The sequence below is a fragment of the Ceratotherium simum genome, chromosome 5 (assembly GCF_057802395.1).
Source record: "Ceratotherium simum simum isolate JZ-2026a chromosome 5, ASM5780239v1, whole genome shotgun sequence".
Taxonomy (NCBI): Eukaryota; Metazoa; Chordata; class Mammalia; order Perissodactyla; family Rhinocerotidae; genus Ceratotherium; species Ceratotherium simum.
Genome location: NC_141904.1, coordinates 73,076,581 through 73,094,255, shown reverse-complemented (window position 1 = coordinate 73,094,255; position 17,675 = coordinate 73,076,581). Strand labels below are relative to the sequence as shown.

General features: G+C 36.9%; 1 protein-coding gene across 4 annotated transcripts in view; it reads left to right on the top strand.

Moving 5' to 3' along the window:
• Positions 1 to 17,675, top strand: part of CNTN3 (contactin 3) — a 330,204-nt gene that overhangs the window by 73,660 nt on the left and 238,869 nt on the right. For all 4 annotated transcript variants that reach the window (XM_087431353.1, XM_087431352.1, XM_087431354.1 and 1 more), the window contains exon 2: positions 4,298 to 4,432. In XM_087431353.1, the coding sequence (XP_087287479.1) occupies positions 4,378 to 4,432 (55 nt within the window). In that variant the 5' untranslated portion in view covers positions 4,298 to 4,377. The remainder of the gene's footprint in view (positions 1 to 4,297; positions 4,433 to 17,675) is intronic.

The window sequence follows — 17,675 nt, the reverse complement described above, 5'->3', positions numbered from 1 at the left end:
AACCAGCAGTAGGGCATGGGCACTGACCAATCAGAAGTAACATGAGCTAGAGCAGGATTCTGGAAGGCCACTGCTGAGCCAGGCATTGACCCTTTAGGTGGTGGATCTAGGGAGGTGGAGTGGGGTTCTGGGGCAGCCTGGGAGATGAGCTGGTAGTTGATAGGAGAGAGTCCAGACACTGGCTACTCACCAGCCTATTTACCATACTCAAGGCTATACTAAGTCTTTGTCTATATCTAGAAAATGTCTTCCTTGCCTCAACCTGCAACACATACACACATCTGATTATATCATCTCTTCTTGTCTTCCATGATAACTCCACGTCCTCAGAACAGCTTTCCCTGACCTTCCTGATGAGTGCTGTTCTCATTGAGGCTTTCATAGAAACTTCTTCCCCTTCATCATACCTTTCACAGTTGCCAATTTACAAATACTTTGTGATTATTTGAATCATGTGTTACTCCCCCTAGTTTGTATCCTCCATGAGGGCAGGGATCATCAATTATCTGACAACCCCACTCCCACCTCCACATCCTCCAGAATTGTAATCCCAGCACCTAATGGATGCTCAATAAATATTTACTGAATTAATGAATATTCAAAAAGTCTTTAGAATTTCTTTGAACACATTTATACTTTTTAAATGTAACATATGCATGTTACCTTGGAAATGCAATGTTGGAAAGATAGCGTTTTTTTTAAGTTATCTTTTTAATGCCTTCTTACACATTTCCCTGAAATAATTTTCAAATGGGTGACACTTATTCTTTCATTCCAATAGAAATGCTTCTCACTCACTCCATGTCCAGTGCAAAGATTTAATCTCTTGAGTTGACTTATTCACTGTTCTTCAAACTCAGCAAGAAACATTATTTTAAAGCCTGTTATGTACAAGTGTGTTTAAAATATTGGAGCAACCAGTGATGGATAAGATGTGGTCCTACCTTCAGAGATGTGTCAGTCTAGTAATTTTCTTCTCATCCTATTTATAAGCATTTATAACATTTTATTTTTCCATTGCAGTACTGGAACATAGACCATATATTTTGTTCTCTGTATGACATTGAGCAAAGCTTCACATATTTATTTAGGTACTTTTAAAATTTAGGTATAATTGACATATAACATTATATTAGTTTCATGTGTACAATGTTATGATTTAGTATTTGTATATGTTGGGAAACGATCACCACAGTAAGTCTAGTTAACATCCATCGCTATTCATAGTTAAAAAAAATTTTTTTCTTGTGATGAGAACTTTTAAAATCTACTCTCTTAGCAACTTTCAAATACGCAGTACAATATTGTTAACCGTAGTCACCATGCTGTAAGTTATATTCCCATGGCTTATAACTGGAAATTTGTACCTTTGGATCCCCTTCACCTACTTTGCCCACCCACCCTAAAAAAAAGTTACCTAAAAACATTTAGGTAACTTTTAATAATGATGATGATGATAATGGTGATGATGATGTTACTACAGGATCCTTTGCTAAAGTTTATCCTTTTTTTTTCTTGAAAATCCCAGCTACTTATTCTTTTTGAATCTATTATTTTGTTATTAGCAAATTCTTTCCGAGTTAAATCTAGTGTATAAACTGGATAAGCTTAACTCCTCAAGGGAGGAAATGCCAGCTCAATCTATATTACACTCCTCAAGCCTTTCTAGTGGTTGAGACTTACCCATTGTCTCCAGACTTTAATATACTTTGCAGTTGCTCCCTAACTGCTCATGATTCTTTGACACATCATGTGTCCTATTATTGCATTTCATGTTTCCATGCCTTTTATGACCGATTGCTATTGTATTTTATTTGAAAGTTTTTCAAAAAAATTTCTAGGTTGGGGTCTGGCCTGGTGGCCTAGTGGTTAAGTTTGCGTGCTCTGCTTCGGCAGTCCGGGGTTCGCAGGTTCGGATCCTGGGCACGGCCCTATGCACTGCTTATCAAGCCGTGCTGCAGCAGGCATCCCATATATAAAGTAGAGGAAGATAGGCATGGATGTTAGCCCAGGGCCAATCTTCCTCAGCAAAAAGAGGAGGATTGGCAACAGATGTTAGCTCAGGGTTACTCTTCCTCACCCAAAAAAAAAAAAAAATTTCTAGCTTGTCTGCTAGACAAGGGTGTGTGTGTGTCACCCTTCTGATTTTGGGACTACAGTCTCTTGACATGTATAATTAGAAGGATGTTATGGTGTTTATAGCTGTCAGTTATAAATTAAATATAATCTAGAATGATTTCAGTTATCATTCAAGTTAGTGGTTGAAAATAATTATGGACACAAAATGTGTCACTGTTTGAGCAGAAATAAAGGAAGGCAGGCTAGGTATCTGAAAGCCTTCAGTCCAAGTAGGGGAAATCAACCACTGGAAAAGTTTGAGAAGTATGAGGTAGAATGTGTGCCCTCCTCCTTTGCATACTTAAATCATTCAATAATTTTGGCCATCAGTCTCCTGGGACCTGATGCTATTGAAAATAGCTTCAAATATTCTCAGTTTCATATGCCTAGTGTAACAGATAGTACGTATGCCTCACTCATATCCTTTTGCCTTTATCACTTCAGTGCACATACCTCTTCCAGTTGCCACCAGTCTTTACCTGAAGGCATTTTTTGGCCTGCGGAGCCATTTTGCTGCTCCAGTGAGAGGCTGGGAATGCTGGGTAATTAAGAGTCCCTAAGAATAGCCTCCAAACAATGACTAATGGGAGTTGGTATACAAATACTCCAGCTCCCTTGCACCTTGGCAGGGATAACTCCGGGCAACTCAAGGATAATTCTTGGATGACTCTGAGGCATAGGTTCTTCACTGGCTGTATTTCTAGAGTTTCCCCTGTGAAAATAAGCGCCAGTCACACACAGGTGTTGGTGGTTTTATATCTTACTTTTTGTTGGCTGCCTTCCTTTCCCTGTCTCACTTCCCCATGCCCTGACTGGTTTTTGTCCTTCACCTCCCAAGTAAACTGCCTACACTTGAATTCATTTTGCCGTGTGTGTATTAAGAAGTCAAACTGAGACACATGCAATTTGTAGTAATGAGGATAGTGACAGATGATCACAGATCCCATGATGGTGTAAGTCGCTAACCTGCAGTTCTTAGAACAGTAGTTCTCAACTGCATTTTCACCTGTTCCAGATTCCCATGGGCCAATTCAGAATTATGCCTGCATCCAGGCATTCTAGCTACAATTCCACCTCTTACTTCCCACCCAAGAACATATATTAGATTGCAAGTAAACAAGAACGGCATTGTTATAGGAATGACTGATTTAATATATTAAGTACATAACTTGCAAGTTAGCATATTGTCACACTTAATTATTATTATCTGGGACACACTTAATTCTGATTGAATACATCACATCACACGACAGGATCCCATGGTTAAGAACTACTGTCTTAACAAAGCCTTCTCTCCTTTGCTCGACAACAACTAATACAGCCCAATCTGCAGCAGCTGCTGAATCAGAGTTGCACAGCTTCTCTGCTCAAGTGGCTGAGTTAACATCATTAACTCCCCTGTGGAACCAGCTGAGTTGCAGCAGTCGAGAAAAGGTTCTCTCATTTTAGGTGTGTATATCTAACCTACTTAATCATTAACCATGCAGTTTAGTTTCAAATTGCCACTAAAAATATCACAAGATATTCACATAATTATTTCCTCTCAACCAGCACATTCAAGTTTATGAAAACTCAGGAAAACAAAAACAAAATAGTTTTGTTTGCAAGATTCTCAGACTGAACAGTTTCCACCATTAGTGTTTTTGATCTGTTTTATGAAGTGTATGTAATTGGGGGCTTTCTGAAGTTGTCTCTGAAAAAAAATAGGGTTAAGACGAACATTGATAATACTCTTTATAATTTGTATGCCTTATGAGGGATTCAGAAACTCCAAAAAGCAGAGCTTCAAGATATTCACTTGACTCTTAGTTTTAACAAAATGTAATTATTAGAGAAAATGAGAAAAGTTAGAATTTCAGGATAATACTTTATTTGTTGCAATTATTATCCAGCAAAAGTTTTAATATTTATTATATTAATATTTACCATTTCAGTATTATTGAACATTTCTAATTCTATGAAGCTCCTTCCATCTGCATATCAGTTATATAAAGTGTTTTTAAGTATCTACATTCCATACATTTTCTCTTTTTTATCAGAAAAGATTCATTTCATTTGAGGATTTTGAGTGGCTGTGGATGATACAGTTTTATGAAAAGAAGAAAATCTGTTTTTTAAAAAAAATGAATTTTAAAATTCATTTTTTCAATTCTAACTTCTTTGTACGTATATTTTACAGATTAAAGGATTTACCTGAAGACAAAGCATTCTGTTCATCAGAGACTGGACAAGAGTTACTCTTGCTTTTGGCAATTAAAGATGATGTTGTCATGGAATCAGTTGATCCTGCTTTCATTCATTGGCTGCCTAGGAGGTAACAATAAGCTGTATTTTCTAAGTTGAGGTTAGAACTATACTCGAGTCATATGTTAAATAATTTTTAAATGTTGAAATAATACTCCACCAGTAGCAAAGAAAAACAAATCTTTTTTTCCCAGAGAGAAAATTCTAATTCTCTCTTCTGATAATTGGATTCTCATTTCATCTCTTTGTAAGCCATTTTATTTCCATAGCAAATATAATGACACCTAATATTATAGATCTCCTGTAGTATTCTGAATATAACAATCAATCAGAATTTGAGAATGTTGATTCATGACTTTTGTTTCCAAAAGGAGCTGAAAGTTGTAACTCTGCAAGGGAGAATATAAGTTTTAAAGAATGCTGGCATTTTCATGTCTAATCTTAAAAATAATACTATTTTTCTTTTAGCAAATAACTTATTTAAGGGACCTAAAATGAAGATAGGCTATTTTATTTTTTAATTTTGGAAAATTTGAAATTTAGAGCAAAGTAGAAAGAAAAAAGAATAAGTCTCATATACCCACCATACAAAAGCAACTATTATAAATCATTTGATATATTTCCTTTTTGTTTGTTTTGTTTTATTTGCTGGAGGAGTGGATGAATAAGAGAAAGATTTTTAAAAATAAAGTGGTATATATACAACAATTAGTTTTGGGGGTTATTTTATTGTCTTCCTATTTTTATTATAAAAATTCTCCAGCACTCAAAAAGTTGAAGGAATGGTACAAAGACTACCCACATATACCCCGTTTAGATTTAATTATTTTACCATTTTTATTTATTTGTTCTGTCTGTATACATATGTATGTATATTTTTTCCATTGATTGATTGATTGATTGGCTAAACCATTGGAGAGTAAGTTACAGAAGTCATCGCCTCTCACCCTTAAACAATTCAGCACCCATCTCCTGAGAAGAAGACCAGTGTTCTACATAAACACAATTTCTTTATGATACCTAAGGAAACTAATTTAAAAAATAACCTATCATTTTTCTTTTCTAAGAGGAGGAAGTTGGTGTGGAATGAGGCCAAATGCACTATCAGATAAAACACGTGTTTCTGGAAGACATGCATATATTGGAGTAGATTTCTGAGCCCCTTATGTCAAACTTCAAACATTGTTCAAATATTTAAATGATAATATGTGGCAAAAAATCTATAATCAATAAAAACAAAAATAAAACCTCGAACTTTATTTAAAATAAAGTTTTGTTAACATGATTTCCCCCGTAATGTCTCAATTTTGTTCCAAAACATTTTCTTTGACTGCTGCTCATCTAGCACTGAAGAAAAAAAGAGTAATTATTTACAAATTCTGCCTTTTCAAATGGTCTTTGGAGAAAGACCGATACAGATATCAAAACTAAAATATTATTCTTTTTCTTGGATTCTCTTCTTCTTTACAAAGTTTCAAATTTGAGTTCTGTTGTAGTAGAAGGGGCAAAAATATACTATAGCAATATTATTGCTCGTGATATCAACTTTTATGGCAGCAACCTTGAAATTTTCCAATTAAGTGAAAAAAGGAAGATATACTCAACAAGTGGAAGTGTAGCTAAAGAAAACGAGATCATTTTTGCAAAGGTTTAACATTTTAAGTTATAAATTTAAACCATGTGCAAATTTTATTGACTGTATTTCAGCATTTTTGAGAAATATTTTATATATTTCTGAATAAATTTACAGAAAAAGTGTCCATTTTACTAAAATAATTAAGACATCTTAAAAAAATTTAAAGGTCAAATTTGATTCTTCGGATATGTTGATAAAAAAAGCTTTAAGGGTTTGTAGGGAGAATTGGATTAATTGATATATGATAAATTGTATGTAGGGTATTACTTAGAGAATTGGTAATCTTTATGAAATATGAAAAAGAATTTGGCTCTTACCAGTTTTCTAAAGAGTATTGATTTCATCCAGTACTTTATATACTGAATGTTGGTACTCCATTTGGACTTAGTAAAATTTATATTAAAAGGCCAGCTTGTGAATGTGATATTCTGTTAACCAATATTGTCCATGTTTTATGTCTTAAAGTTATAAATCTGTTCATGATATAGGGAAATTTCATAATAAATGGCAAGTAAAAACATATTGTGTAAAATCACTTAGAGTAGTGTTTAGCTAAAGATATAAACTCAATGGAGCAAATGCTTGATAATTTGTATTTTCTATCTTTTCACATTTAAACTTTTATCATCCATCATTTTGTGCACATTTTTCTTCTATTTTCTTCTGTTGTTTTGATGCTGGTTTCTTCCTGCAACAAAGAGGCAAATAGCCATTTCTGGCCAAGAGTTTTTTCTAAGACGAACTTGGCTGTTTTTCCTCAAAAATGCTAGGCTTCATTCATTCTTAAGCAAATATTTATTAAGCATCTTTTATGTGCCACACACTGTGTTCAGTGAAGAAGATGGACAGAGATCTTTGTCCCTGTGGGCTTTACATTCTCTCACATTAAGGTAGAAAATGACTTAGAGTTAGAAGTTGCTAGTGCTATGGGGGAAAAAACATGCGGAACAGGATGCGAGTGTCAGGGATTGGGATGTGAGTTGCCATTGTAAATGAGGGCATCAGGTTAGTCTTCAATGAAAAGATGACATTTGAGCAAAGACTCAGAGGTAAATGAGTTATCCTTATGGATATTTAGGGAAGAGAGCTCCAGGCAGAGTCAACAGTCCATGCAAAGGTTCTAATATATGACGTGCTGAGTATTCTAGAAACAGCAAGAAAGCTAACATGGTTGGACCAGGATTAGTTATGGGAGAGAAACAGTAGATGAGAGAGAGCCAAGAGATAATGTGGAGATGGATGCAGCAAAAAATGCAGGATCTTGTAAATAACTGAAAGTATTTAGAGCTTTTGCTATGAACAGTTAGGGGACGTAGTATGGTTTGAGCAGAGCAATGATATGTTCTGACTTATTTTTTAAAAGGATCTCACTGGATGCTGTGTTACAAATTGATGATAGAGGGACAGGGGAGCAAGTAGAGGCATTAGTTAGACGTTAATGCAGTGATAAGGTGAGGGATGATGGCGGCTGACTCCAGGGTAGCAGAGTCGGCGGTCAAATTTAGATATATTTTGAAGGTAGAATAATGAGGATTTGTGGATGCAGTATATGTGGGGTATGAGAGAAAAAGAAGGGTCAAGGGTGACTTTAAGGCTCTAGGTCACCTTGAGTCTAGAGCAGATTACCTCTGTCCACATTAAGAGGTGTACCTCATGGGTGAAATGAACACCCAGCACAAAACAGGGATGAGAGTTTTCCAAACTGAAGGTCACTACCAAATAGTGGGTAAAAAAAAAAAATAATAAGTTTAGTGGATTATGACCAGTATTTTTTTATTAGAATAAATAAAATAGAATTTTAAAAAAGGATGGAGCAGAGTAGATCAGCATGCACTCCCCACTTAGTAAATATTGTCTGCTGAGCCCTTCTAGGCATTTAGGATATAGCAGTGAACAAAACAGATGATATCCCAGTCCTCATGGAACTGTCGTTTTAATATATGTATATTGAGTCCTGATGTTACATATATTTCTTACAGCGTTGCTGTCAAAAAAGTTTAAGACCAGCCCAGTGGTGTAGTGGTTAAGTTTGCATGCTCCGCTTCAGCAGCCCAGGTTCGCAGGTTTGAATCCTGGGTGGGGACCAATGCACTGCTCGGCAAGCCATGCCGTGGCAGCATCCCACATACAAAACAGAGGAAGATGGGCAAGGATGTTAGCTTGGAGTCAATCTTCCTCAGCAAAAAGAGTAAGATTGGCAACAGATATTAGCTCAGGGCCAATCTTCCTCAACAAAAATAAAACATAATAAAAAATAAAAAGTTTAAGAGCCAGAGACCTAGGTAGAAAACAGAGATAGAAACGAGAACCCTCCAGTATACTAAGAAGCCAGAAAAGGAAGAAACACTTGGATGAGGAAAACAATAGTAATGACAGCAAAATTAACCATACTAACAATGTTAATGAATGGAAGCCCACTCACTGCATACCAGACGCTGTGGAAGTGCCTCACTTGGCTCATCTAACTGACAGAAACACAAGGAGGTAGAGGTTATTATTTCTATTTTAGAGACAAGGAAAACAGTCTCTAAGAGTTTAAGTAACTTTCCCAGTCTGTGTAGTTGTATCAAGATTTCTATTTGTCTTTTAAATCAAGTTATAGTCCCCTAATCACTAGTATTTACTACTTCAATAGTGTCTTTTCTGGAATAAAGTCAGGGGGATCGGCCGTGGGCTAAGAATCATCAAGACCCAAGGAGATTGTTGTCTTAGTACTTAATTACCTATTAGTTAATTGCGTAACCGTATTAGTTACTCTAGATGTCCACTATGCTATATGGGAACCGCTAGCCACATGTGGCCGTTGAGCCTTTGAAATGAGGTGGGTCCAAATTGAGATGCGCTGTAAATGTAAGATGCACACAGAATTTCAAAAACTTGTTACCAAAAATATTAAGAATTAAATAAAATATCTCAATAATTTTATGTTGATTAAATGTTGAACAGATAATATTTTAGATATATTTGGTTAAGTAAAAATATTATTAAAATTAATTTCACTTGTTTCTTTTAACCTTTTTTAATGTGGCTACTAGAAAGTTTAAAATATGTGTGTGGCTTTTGTTATATTTCTTTTGGGCAGCACTGCTTTAGACATTTATAAAATAGAAACCTGACCATTTTGCAAAGGTTTTCTAACACCTACTAGCCCAAAGGGAGCCCATATGAAGTAAGATAATGGGAACCTTTATTTTTCTTTTTTTCGAGTAAGATTGGCCCTAAGCTAACATCTGTTGCCAATTTTCCTCTTTTTCTTTTTTCTCCCGAAAGCCCCAGTACATACTTGTATATCCTAGTTGTAGGTCCTTCTAGGTCTTCTGTGTGGGATGCCACCTCAGCGTGGCTTGATGAGCGGTGCGTAGGTCCGCGCCCAGGATCCGAAGTGGCAAACCCTGGGCCACCAAAGCAGAACTCGCGAACTTAACCGCTATGCCACTGGGGAATTTTTGATTTCACATGAAAAGTTTTAAGTACTTCCTGACGGTGTATTATCTGCAAATACTGAATCCTTTGTCAGATGAGTTCAGTTGTTGTCATTGATGGATGTAGACAAGTCCTTAATGCATGCAGAAATTCAAAACTTTGTAGAGTATATTTACTGTTTTGTTTTTAGTTTTAATCTTATAGTGGGACTAGCTTAGGTAAATCTAAGACTTTTGGAAAGAGAAATTTCCTTGGATAACTAAAATCATTGTTGATGCCTAGTTAAAAACACCGTCATGGAAAATATTATATTTCTGTAAAAGTTCTAAAATGTTCTTATGTCATCAAATTCTTCTCTTAATCTTGTAGTGAGCAATCAACATATTGGAATCTACTAATATTTTGGTAGTACCTGGAAATTACTTGTCAAAGTAAGTAGCCGTTAATCATAGAGGGGATTAATCCTAGAAAGGAAGATGATTTTCAGTTGTCATTAACATTCTTTTGGTGGATATTGTGGTAGCATCTCTAACATCTGCTCTCCTCTGTGATCATAAAGCAACCGTGAGGATTGGAAGAGACTGACCCCACGCAGAGCTGTAAAGATAGACCTATCTCATTTGCCCAGTGATGGGCCTAAGCCGGTGAGCTCGTGGCATTTTTTTTAGCCACTAGGTTTGATTGGTTCAAGGACTTGCTGTATGAACTTTGTGGAAAGTGCCCTCTCTCTTACTGTATCTGAAGGAGGAATCCTGAAACCCTGGGTGCTGCAGGTGGCCAGCTTGCAGTCACCAGGAAACCCAACCCGAGGGAAAAGTTGTTTGTGTGCATTCAGATCAGAGAGATCAGAAGAAAGCAGCTCCTCCATGACATCATATTGACATGGCCCCAGCATAAAATGCAGTACATGCTGCCCCACCCCTACCCCCATGACCTGGCATAATCATTATTCTGCAGAGCTGCATTGACACATGAATTTTGTTTGCCCCTTTCAGGAGTTACGAAGGCAATGAAGGCCTATGTCCCTTCATATGTATCCCTAAATCTGTTATAACTGAGACCATAGATCAGCTTTATGAGATGACTTAGATCACTTTGATTAAATAATTTTTTAAAAAATTGTTGATACTGTAATTAACGATAAAATGCACAGTCACCCAACATGAGCCTTGGCTTCTTTTAGCAGTGTAGACTTAGTAATGGACAACTTGTCCATTCAAACAAAATTCACATGTTTGGGCTGCATTTGAAAATTATAACCTCTGCTTGTTTTAAAGCCAATAATTTGTGTGCAGATACCAAGCAAGCCTCCTGACACATCTTCCGGGACCCTCAGTCATAGGTTCCATCTTGTGCTTTGTCATCTTAATGTGAATAACTTTCTGTTAGTCTTTCATCCAAGGAGTGATTAAGGAAAGCTTTGAAAGCAAAATAAACTGTTCAAGTTCTCCCTGAAATAATTGAGGAATATTTTTCAATGGGTTTTAATACCGCCACACTTGTAATCACTGAGAAAATGAGTTTGTGGCATTGAATGTGTCACTTCAAGTAAACTGTTGCCATAAACTCAAATGACAGTCATTTATTCTATGGTATTTGTGTGCGGTGTAATATGATTTGATAGCATTGATACTGGTGAAATGGAGATGTCGCTGATCTCTGCTTATAAATCTTGACATCCTCCATGTTTTTACCGATAAACTTATTTCAAATCAATCCTTCAGTTGCAGCACGCTAAATCTTGAATTGCTTTTCATTTATCCCATTTAAATCTTGACAGTTTTTTGGCGTATGCATGTGAAAATCAGGGGGGAAAAGCAACCATTGTTGGTGTATTTTGTTCTTATAACTCTGATCATTGATAACTCTGCATATTGGATTTTTGTAAGCTTGATGGTGACTAAGAAGGCATTTGGGAGACTTGAAAAATAATATGTATTAGAAATACTATTAAGAGTTATACAAACACATAAAGTTAAGTAAAACCCATAATTTTGTTTAGCTGTTAAAGTAGCTATTCTCTCAAAAGTATGTTGATTAGTTCACTGACTCCTGCAAATAAAGTGCTCATTCAAACCAATTTAATTGACTATTGCCTAAGTGTTAAGCTGTCTTAAAGTACTCATCACATAAATGTGTTTGTAAGTACCCCTGTGCATATTATGTCTTTCCGTGAATTATATTAGAGCTAAATGTATTGGGTTCCTGCTATGTAAGGGCACAGTCTTCAGTATTAACTTATGAATAATGGTGAACTTTTGAGAATAAGATGAAACACACACACAGGAATGCATACATGGGCATGCATGCATTTATACAAGCCACAACAGAAGGAATCTTGATTCTGATCAGTAACACGTATCTTACAAATATGACTATAAGCAAAGAGGAGACAATGTTTATGCTGTTAGAGAGTTCCCCTAAATTCTACTTCCTTATCATTCTTCTGTTTTTCACCCCATCCCCATTCCCACTTCCAGGACACCTTTCCATAGGCAGCTTATGTCTTTATCTCTCACTTGAAGTATTGCCCGGGGCTTGCTCCTCAGCTTTCTACCTTCTTTTCCTTTCTTTTCCAGTGCATCCCACACATTGCAACCTGAATTATCTTTTTTAACAGCCATTCAGCAGGCATTTACTGAGGGCTTTGTGTAAGGCATTGTATTAAGTAGTATGGTGAAGTCCAAGATGAATCAGGTTGCTGTCAGTCTAGGGGGAAAGAAGGCACAGGTAAACAACAAGAGGAGAAAAATGTTAAGATTTCAGATCCTATTTAAGAAAAATACAAAAAGACTGACATAGAAGTTCAAAGAAAAGAGAACTTATAGAAATGAAGATAGAAAATATTCATGCAGAAGACAGCATTTGAGCTGGGTCTTAAAATAGTAATAATTGTAGTGAATATGTATTGAGTACTTACTTTGAACCAAGCACTGAGGTAAGCACCTTGCCTGAATTATATCATTTAATTCCTTTGGCAATTCTCTGAGCTTTTCGTTATTGTTATCCTTATTTTACAAATGAGGGCCTGAGGCTCTGACAAGTTAAGGAATTTCCTAAAGTTTACATAGCTAATAAGGATTTGAGCTGGAATTCGAAAAGCAATCTATAAGATAGCCTCATTCCACAGCCCAGGGACATAACCATTATGTTAAAATTGGATATAATCTTAAAATAATGGAGCAATGTCTTAGTCTGCTCAGACTGCTATAACAAAATACTGTAGACTGGTGGCTTAAACAACAGAAATTTATTTCTCATAGTTCTGGAGACTGGGAAGTCTAAGGTCAGGGTACCAGCTGATTCGATTCCTGGTGAGAACATTCTTCGTGGTTTGTGGACTCCCGTCTTCTTGCTGTGTCCTAATGGGGTGGAGAGAGCAAGCTCTGTGATCTCTTCTTACAAGGTCACTAATCCCGTCATGAGGACCCCACCCTCATGATTTCATTTAAGCCTAATTACCTGCCAAAGGCTCCACCTCCTAATACTATCACATTGAGGGATAGGGCTTCAACATATGAATTTTTGTGGAGGGGGCACACGAGCATTCAGTTGATAACAGTCGGGAAAGATCATTTAAGCTTAGAGAAGGTTGTAACATAGAGTTGGCTCCTAGTCATGTATGGCAAGCCATGGAATAGCTTTGATAATGACAGTTGATGTATACTGAAACTTGATTGCATGTCAACTCGAGCTCAAGCAGTTTGTGTTATTTTATTTAATTCTCACTATGACCCTATTAGATAGGTATTATTATTACTTTACATGAGGAAGCCGAGGTAGAGAGAGATTTTTACCTTACTTAAAGTCACATGCAATTATTAAGTGGAGCCACGTGTCAAACCAAGCCTGTATTTCTCTTGATCTACACTGTCCAATATGATAGCTACTTGCCAAATGTGGCTGTTGAGCAATTGAAGTGTGACTAGTTCAACTTCAGATTTGTTATAAGTATAAAATACAAACTGAATTTCAAAGACATATTATGAAAAAGGATAGAAAATATCCCATTGATTGCTTATTGAAATGATAATATTTTGGTATATTGGATTATATACAATTTATGATTAAAATTAATTTCACCTGTTTCATTTTTCTTTTTTGTTAATACAAAATGTAAACTTACATATGTGTCATGTATCATGTCTTTTTTTTGGTAAGAACATTGTAGTTCTACTCTCTTAGCAAATTTTCATTATATAATACAGTGTTATCAACTATTGTCATATTTCCGTTGGAAATTACAGGTATAGACTCTATGTCCTTAGCACACTTCAAGAAAAGTGGTGGAGAGAAGGCTAGGGAAAAAAAAGTGGGGCCTAGAGATTGTTAAGCAAGGAATGTAGCATCTTAGCTTTGCTATGAGACCATAGTCCCAATGGGATGTTTGTAAGACAGAATGGAAGGGAGAAAAACTAAAAGAAGGAGACCAACTGCCCTAGTTGATGCCCAAACTAGGACAGTTGGAGTCAAAAAGATAAGATTGGAGATAAGAGCAATCACAGAGTCAGAATTGAAAGGATATGACAAGCAATTGGGTGGTTGTGCCTGGTGAAGGAGAAGAGATGGTTGAAGGGGATTTTTGAGATTTTGAAATTGAGTGGGAAGATAATGAGGCAATTAACAGAAGAAACACAGAAGGAGGCAGGAATTTGGGTGTGTTTCGGGCATATTGAGTTTTGAGGTGCTTTGAATGGTATGAGCTACCAGTCTGTTGAAACCAAAAGATTAGAGCCCAATGTGTGTGTGTGTAGGGCGGGTATCAGGGAAGGAGAGCAAGATAGTGAGGTGCTTTCATACTGATAGCAACTGATGAGAGTGTTTAAGAATGGTGTTTGGAGAGTTAAATGAAAGGAGGCAACTCAGAACCCAGGGGCGGGGAGTGAGAGGTCAAGAAAGACAGAGCAGATATGTGGAAGGATCTCCAAGTCAGCAAGATAAGGTGGAAGGTGAGGAAGTATTTCAGGAAAAAGAAGAGTTGGAAAAAGATGGAGTATGAGAAAAAACTGCTGAGACTTGTGAACAGGAAGCCCTGAATTATTGGAGTGCAGACCTTTAAGGAAGAAATATTTGGTAAGGAAGGAAGAAAATACATTGATAACAGTAATCTTTGATAAAACTGAATTATGTGTGTATATTTACACACATACACACACATGTATTTTTGTACATATGCTTGCGTATTCCAGACCTTGTCTGTGTTGTAAATGAGAACAGTCCGTTTTAGACCCTGTCAGGTACTTGCTCACATGACACGCTAGTTATGGGCCCCATGGGGTCTTAATCTAGATTGCCTGAATTTCCATCCATGGAGCTTTGAACGGCACTGAGCCTTTTCTGAGTATGGTGTGTTTAGATCCTTTTACAGAAAAATACCAAATTGTTCCTCCTTGTTGCTGGGTAAGGGAGAGTGTTGATACTTACCAGCGTTTGGGAGACAAGTGTGTATGTGCATGACAGCCTAGGTGTGCCCTGGGATGAGTTGTGTATTGAAAACATTTCTGTATGTTTTCAACTTTTTCTAACTGCTCTCAAGGTGAATAGCCTTAAGTGAATGGAGAGAAACTAAAGTTGCCCAGGGAGGTTGGGCTGCTGAAAGGAAAGTGGCTCCTTCTAGATAGAGCTGTTCTTTGACACTTAGCAGGTATTAACTGTCTGGGATTGCCTTGGTGTGACAAGTGGTTTAGGGGATCAGAATTCCATTCATAATACGATGGGGTTGATATTTGGTAAGTTCTAGGCCTGGCCTCTGTGTTTATCTACTCGTGTCTTTCTCTCTTGAAGACTCTCTCTCTCTCTCTTCCTTCCTGGAATGAATCGTGAACACATCCTAATGTTTATTGCCTCAAGTAACTCTTGCTGATTCATCTTACCCACTGCTGAGTGTTTGGGAGATTAGGTCCTTAAACATGGTATACATTTCCTTTATACTATGCCTATGCCATCTTGCTGATCATTACATGAGTTTGACTTGATAAAGATGCTCACCAGTGTGGAAATAGGCCATTTCCTCATTTTTATCGGTTGCCACTCCATGTCTCTAAGCTTGTATAAAAATAATGCCCACCATCACTTGGCTGTCCTCTGTGGTAGGCACTGTGCAAGGTGTTTTACATCTGTTTTCTGTCATTCTCATATCAACTGTGTAGTGTCACTCCCACGTACTTTCTATTTTCTGTTTCCTCTGAGTTTTAAAACTCTTTTTCTTTTTGCTTAATGTATCATTCAGACCCTCTGGCAGTAAAGAAGCCTGTGGGGGTATTCCTTAAGGATCTCTTTCCCCACTTCCTTGGGTGACTGCCATTGGCCATTCATCCCTTTAAAGCCTCACCCACACCCCAACCCCATCCCCACTTAGTAAATTCAAAGCTTGGACATAAGAAAGTGTCCATTCATAGGGACCACTTCTGCATCCATATTACTTTCTTTTTTTTTTTTTTTTTTTTTTTAAGATTTTATTTATTTATTTTTTCCCCCCAAAGCCCCAGTAGATAGCTGTGTGTCATAGCTGCACATCCTTCTAGTTGCTGTATGTGGGACACGGCCTCAGCATGGCCAGAGAAGCAGCGCGTTGGTGCGAGCCCGGGATCCGAACCCGGGTCACCAGCAGTGGAGCGCGCTCACTTAACCACTAAGCCACGGGGCCGGCCCCCATATTACTTTCAAAGCAAAACTCTAACTGAAAAACTGCAGCATATTTTGACAAGTGACCCGTCTTGTTTTGTTAGTGAGCGCTAAGTCGCCATGTGCCTTTTGTTCCCCAAGAGTGAGATATGCAGAAACAATTCATGTTCACTTCTGCATGTTGCTACCTTTGAACATGAACCGACTCTTGAAGTTTGAGACAATGTCAAGTGACAGAACTCTGTGATTAGATATGCAACATTGGATGCTATTTTAGATAGAGATATTTTCAATTTAAAATGATTTTATGAGAACAATATGCAGTAGGGAACAATCAAATTATGTATGCATCTTGACATGTATAAGTATCTCTGTATAATTTGAAGAAACTATGAGAGAAGATAGTCATTTTATCATTTGTGATATGACTTTCCATAATTTTAAAGCAATATTACATTATTAAACAACATTATTGGAGTTTTTATTTGCCAACTTTGACAAGGAGAGGTTTAGCCCAGATATTTTACTGTGGTTGCTAATTGTTCAGTGATTGCCAGTTTTCTTTTGTTTTTCTATAAGTCCAACTAATAATGCCCATAAGGAAGACCATATTAATTTCTTTGAAGAGTGTCAGTGAAAATGCGAAAGCAAATGACTTCTAGAAATGGACAAAGTGTTAGAATTCATTTGTCCATCAGTAAATAAATATACAAATGAAAATAAATATAGAAATGAAAACATCCTTTTTATTAATTTTTTGGTTTTTCAAATCATTGACACAATAATTGGAGCCTAAAATAATTGACGTCACGTTACAGATCCAATTGCGTAATTGGGCGTCATTGCGATGCTACTGCTTATAAAATTCCATGTTAGATGGTTAATATTCAAATATTGGTGATAATGAAATGTTTGCTCCACATTCTATTTCTTTTAAAAATCATCTATTGAGTGGAAAACACTGTGCTTTTTGGTCATAGTACATTGTTAGTATTTATTGCTTAAAAAGAAAGAAAACAACAAACTTGATGTTGGCCAGAAAAAGACCAAAAAGTACTGTCCCCCTTCCTGGCCATTAGATTTACCAGTGTGCTTACTGTTCCAGCTTCTGCCTGGCAGCTGAGGAATTAAGCTCTTATGTTGGTATTTGGCTCATTACTTTCAATTTGTACCATCTGGGTTTACTTTTCTTATTTATGGGACTGCTGGAGACAAAAGGAATATTCCCACCTGTCAGTTAAACAACAGATAGTTTGTTCCTTTTAACTAAAAAGATCAGCTTCTTAAAAAAACAAGTACTGTCTAATCCCTCTGGTAGACCTGAACCCTAGCTTGTGATGGGTGACCTTGGGCGACTATTTCACGGAAGAATCTGCTCTTTTCTTGGACTTACTTTATAATCATCAAAGGCCCAGCTTCTGTTTGTGGAAGGAAGTCAAGAAAAAACTCAAGGGCTGGTTGCGGAGGTGCGTGATGATGTGTGATGGTGGGGGGACTCATGAATCTACATTCTCTGAACCTGTGACTCCATTCATTTTCTTTACCAGGCCATCTTTATAGTGTCTGCTGACTTGAGAGAGTGGAATGTGTAGGCTGCCATTTTCAGTGGCTCTGGTGACTTATTCATTGT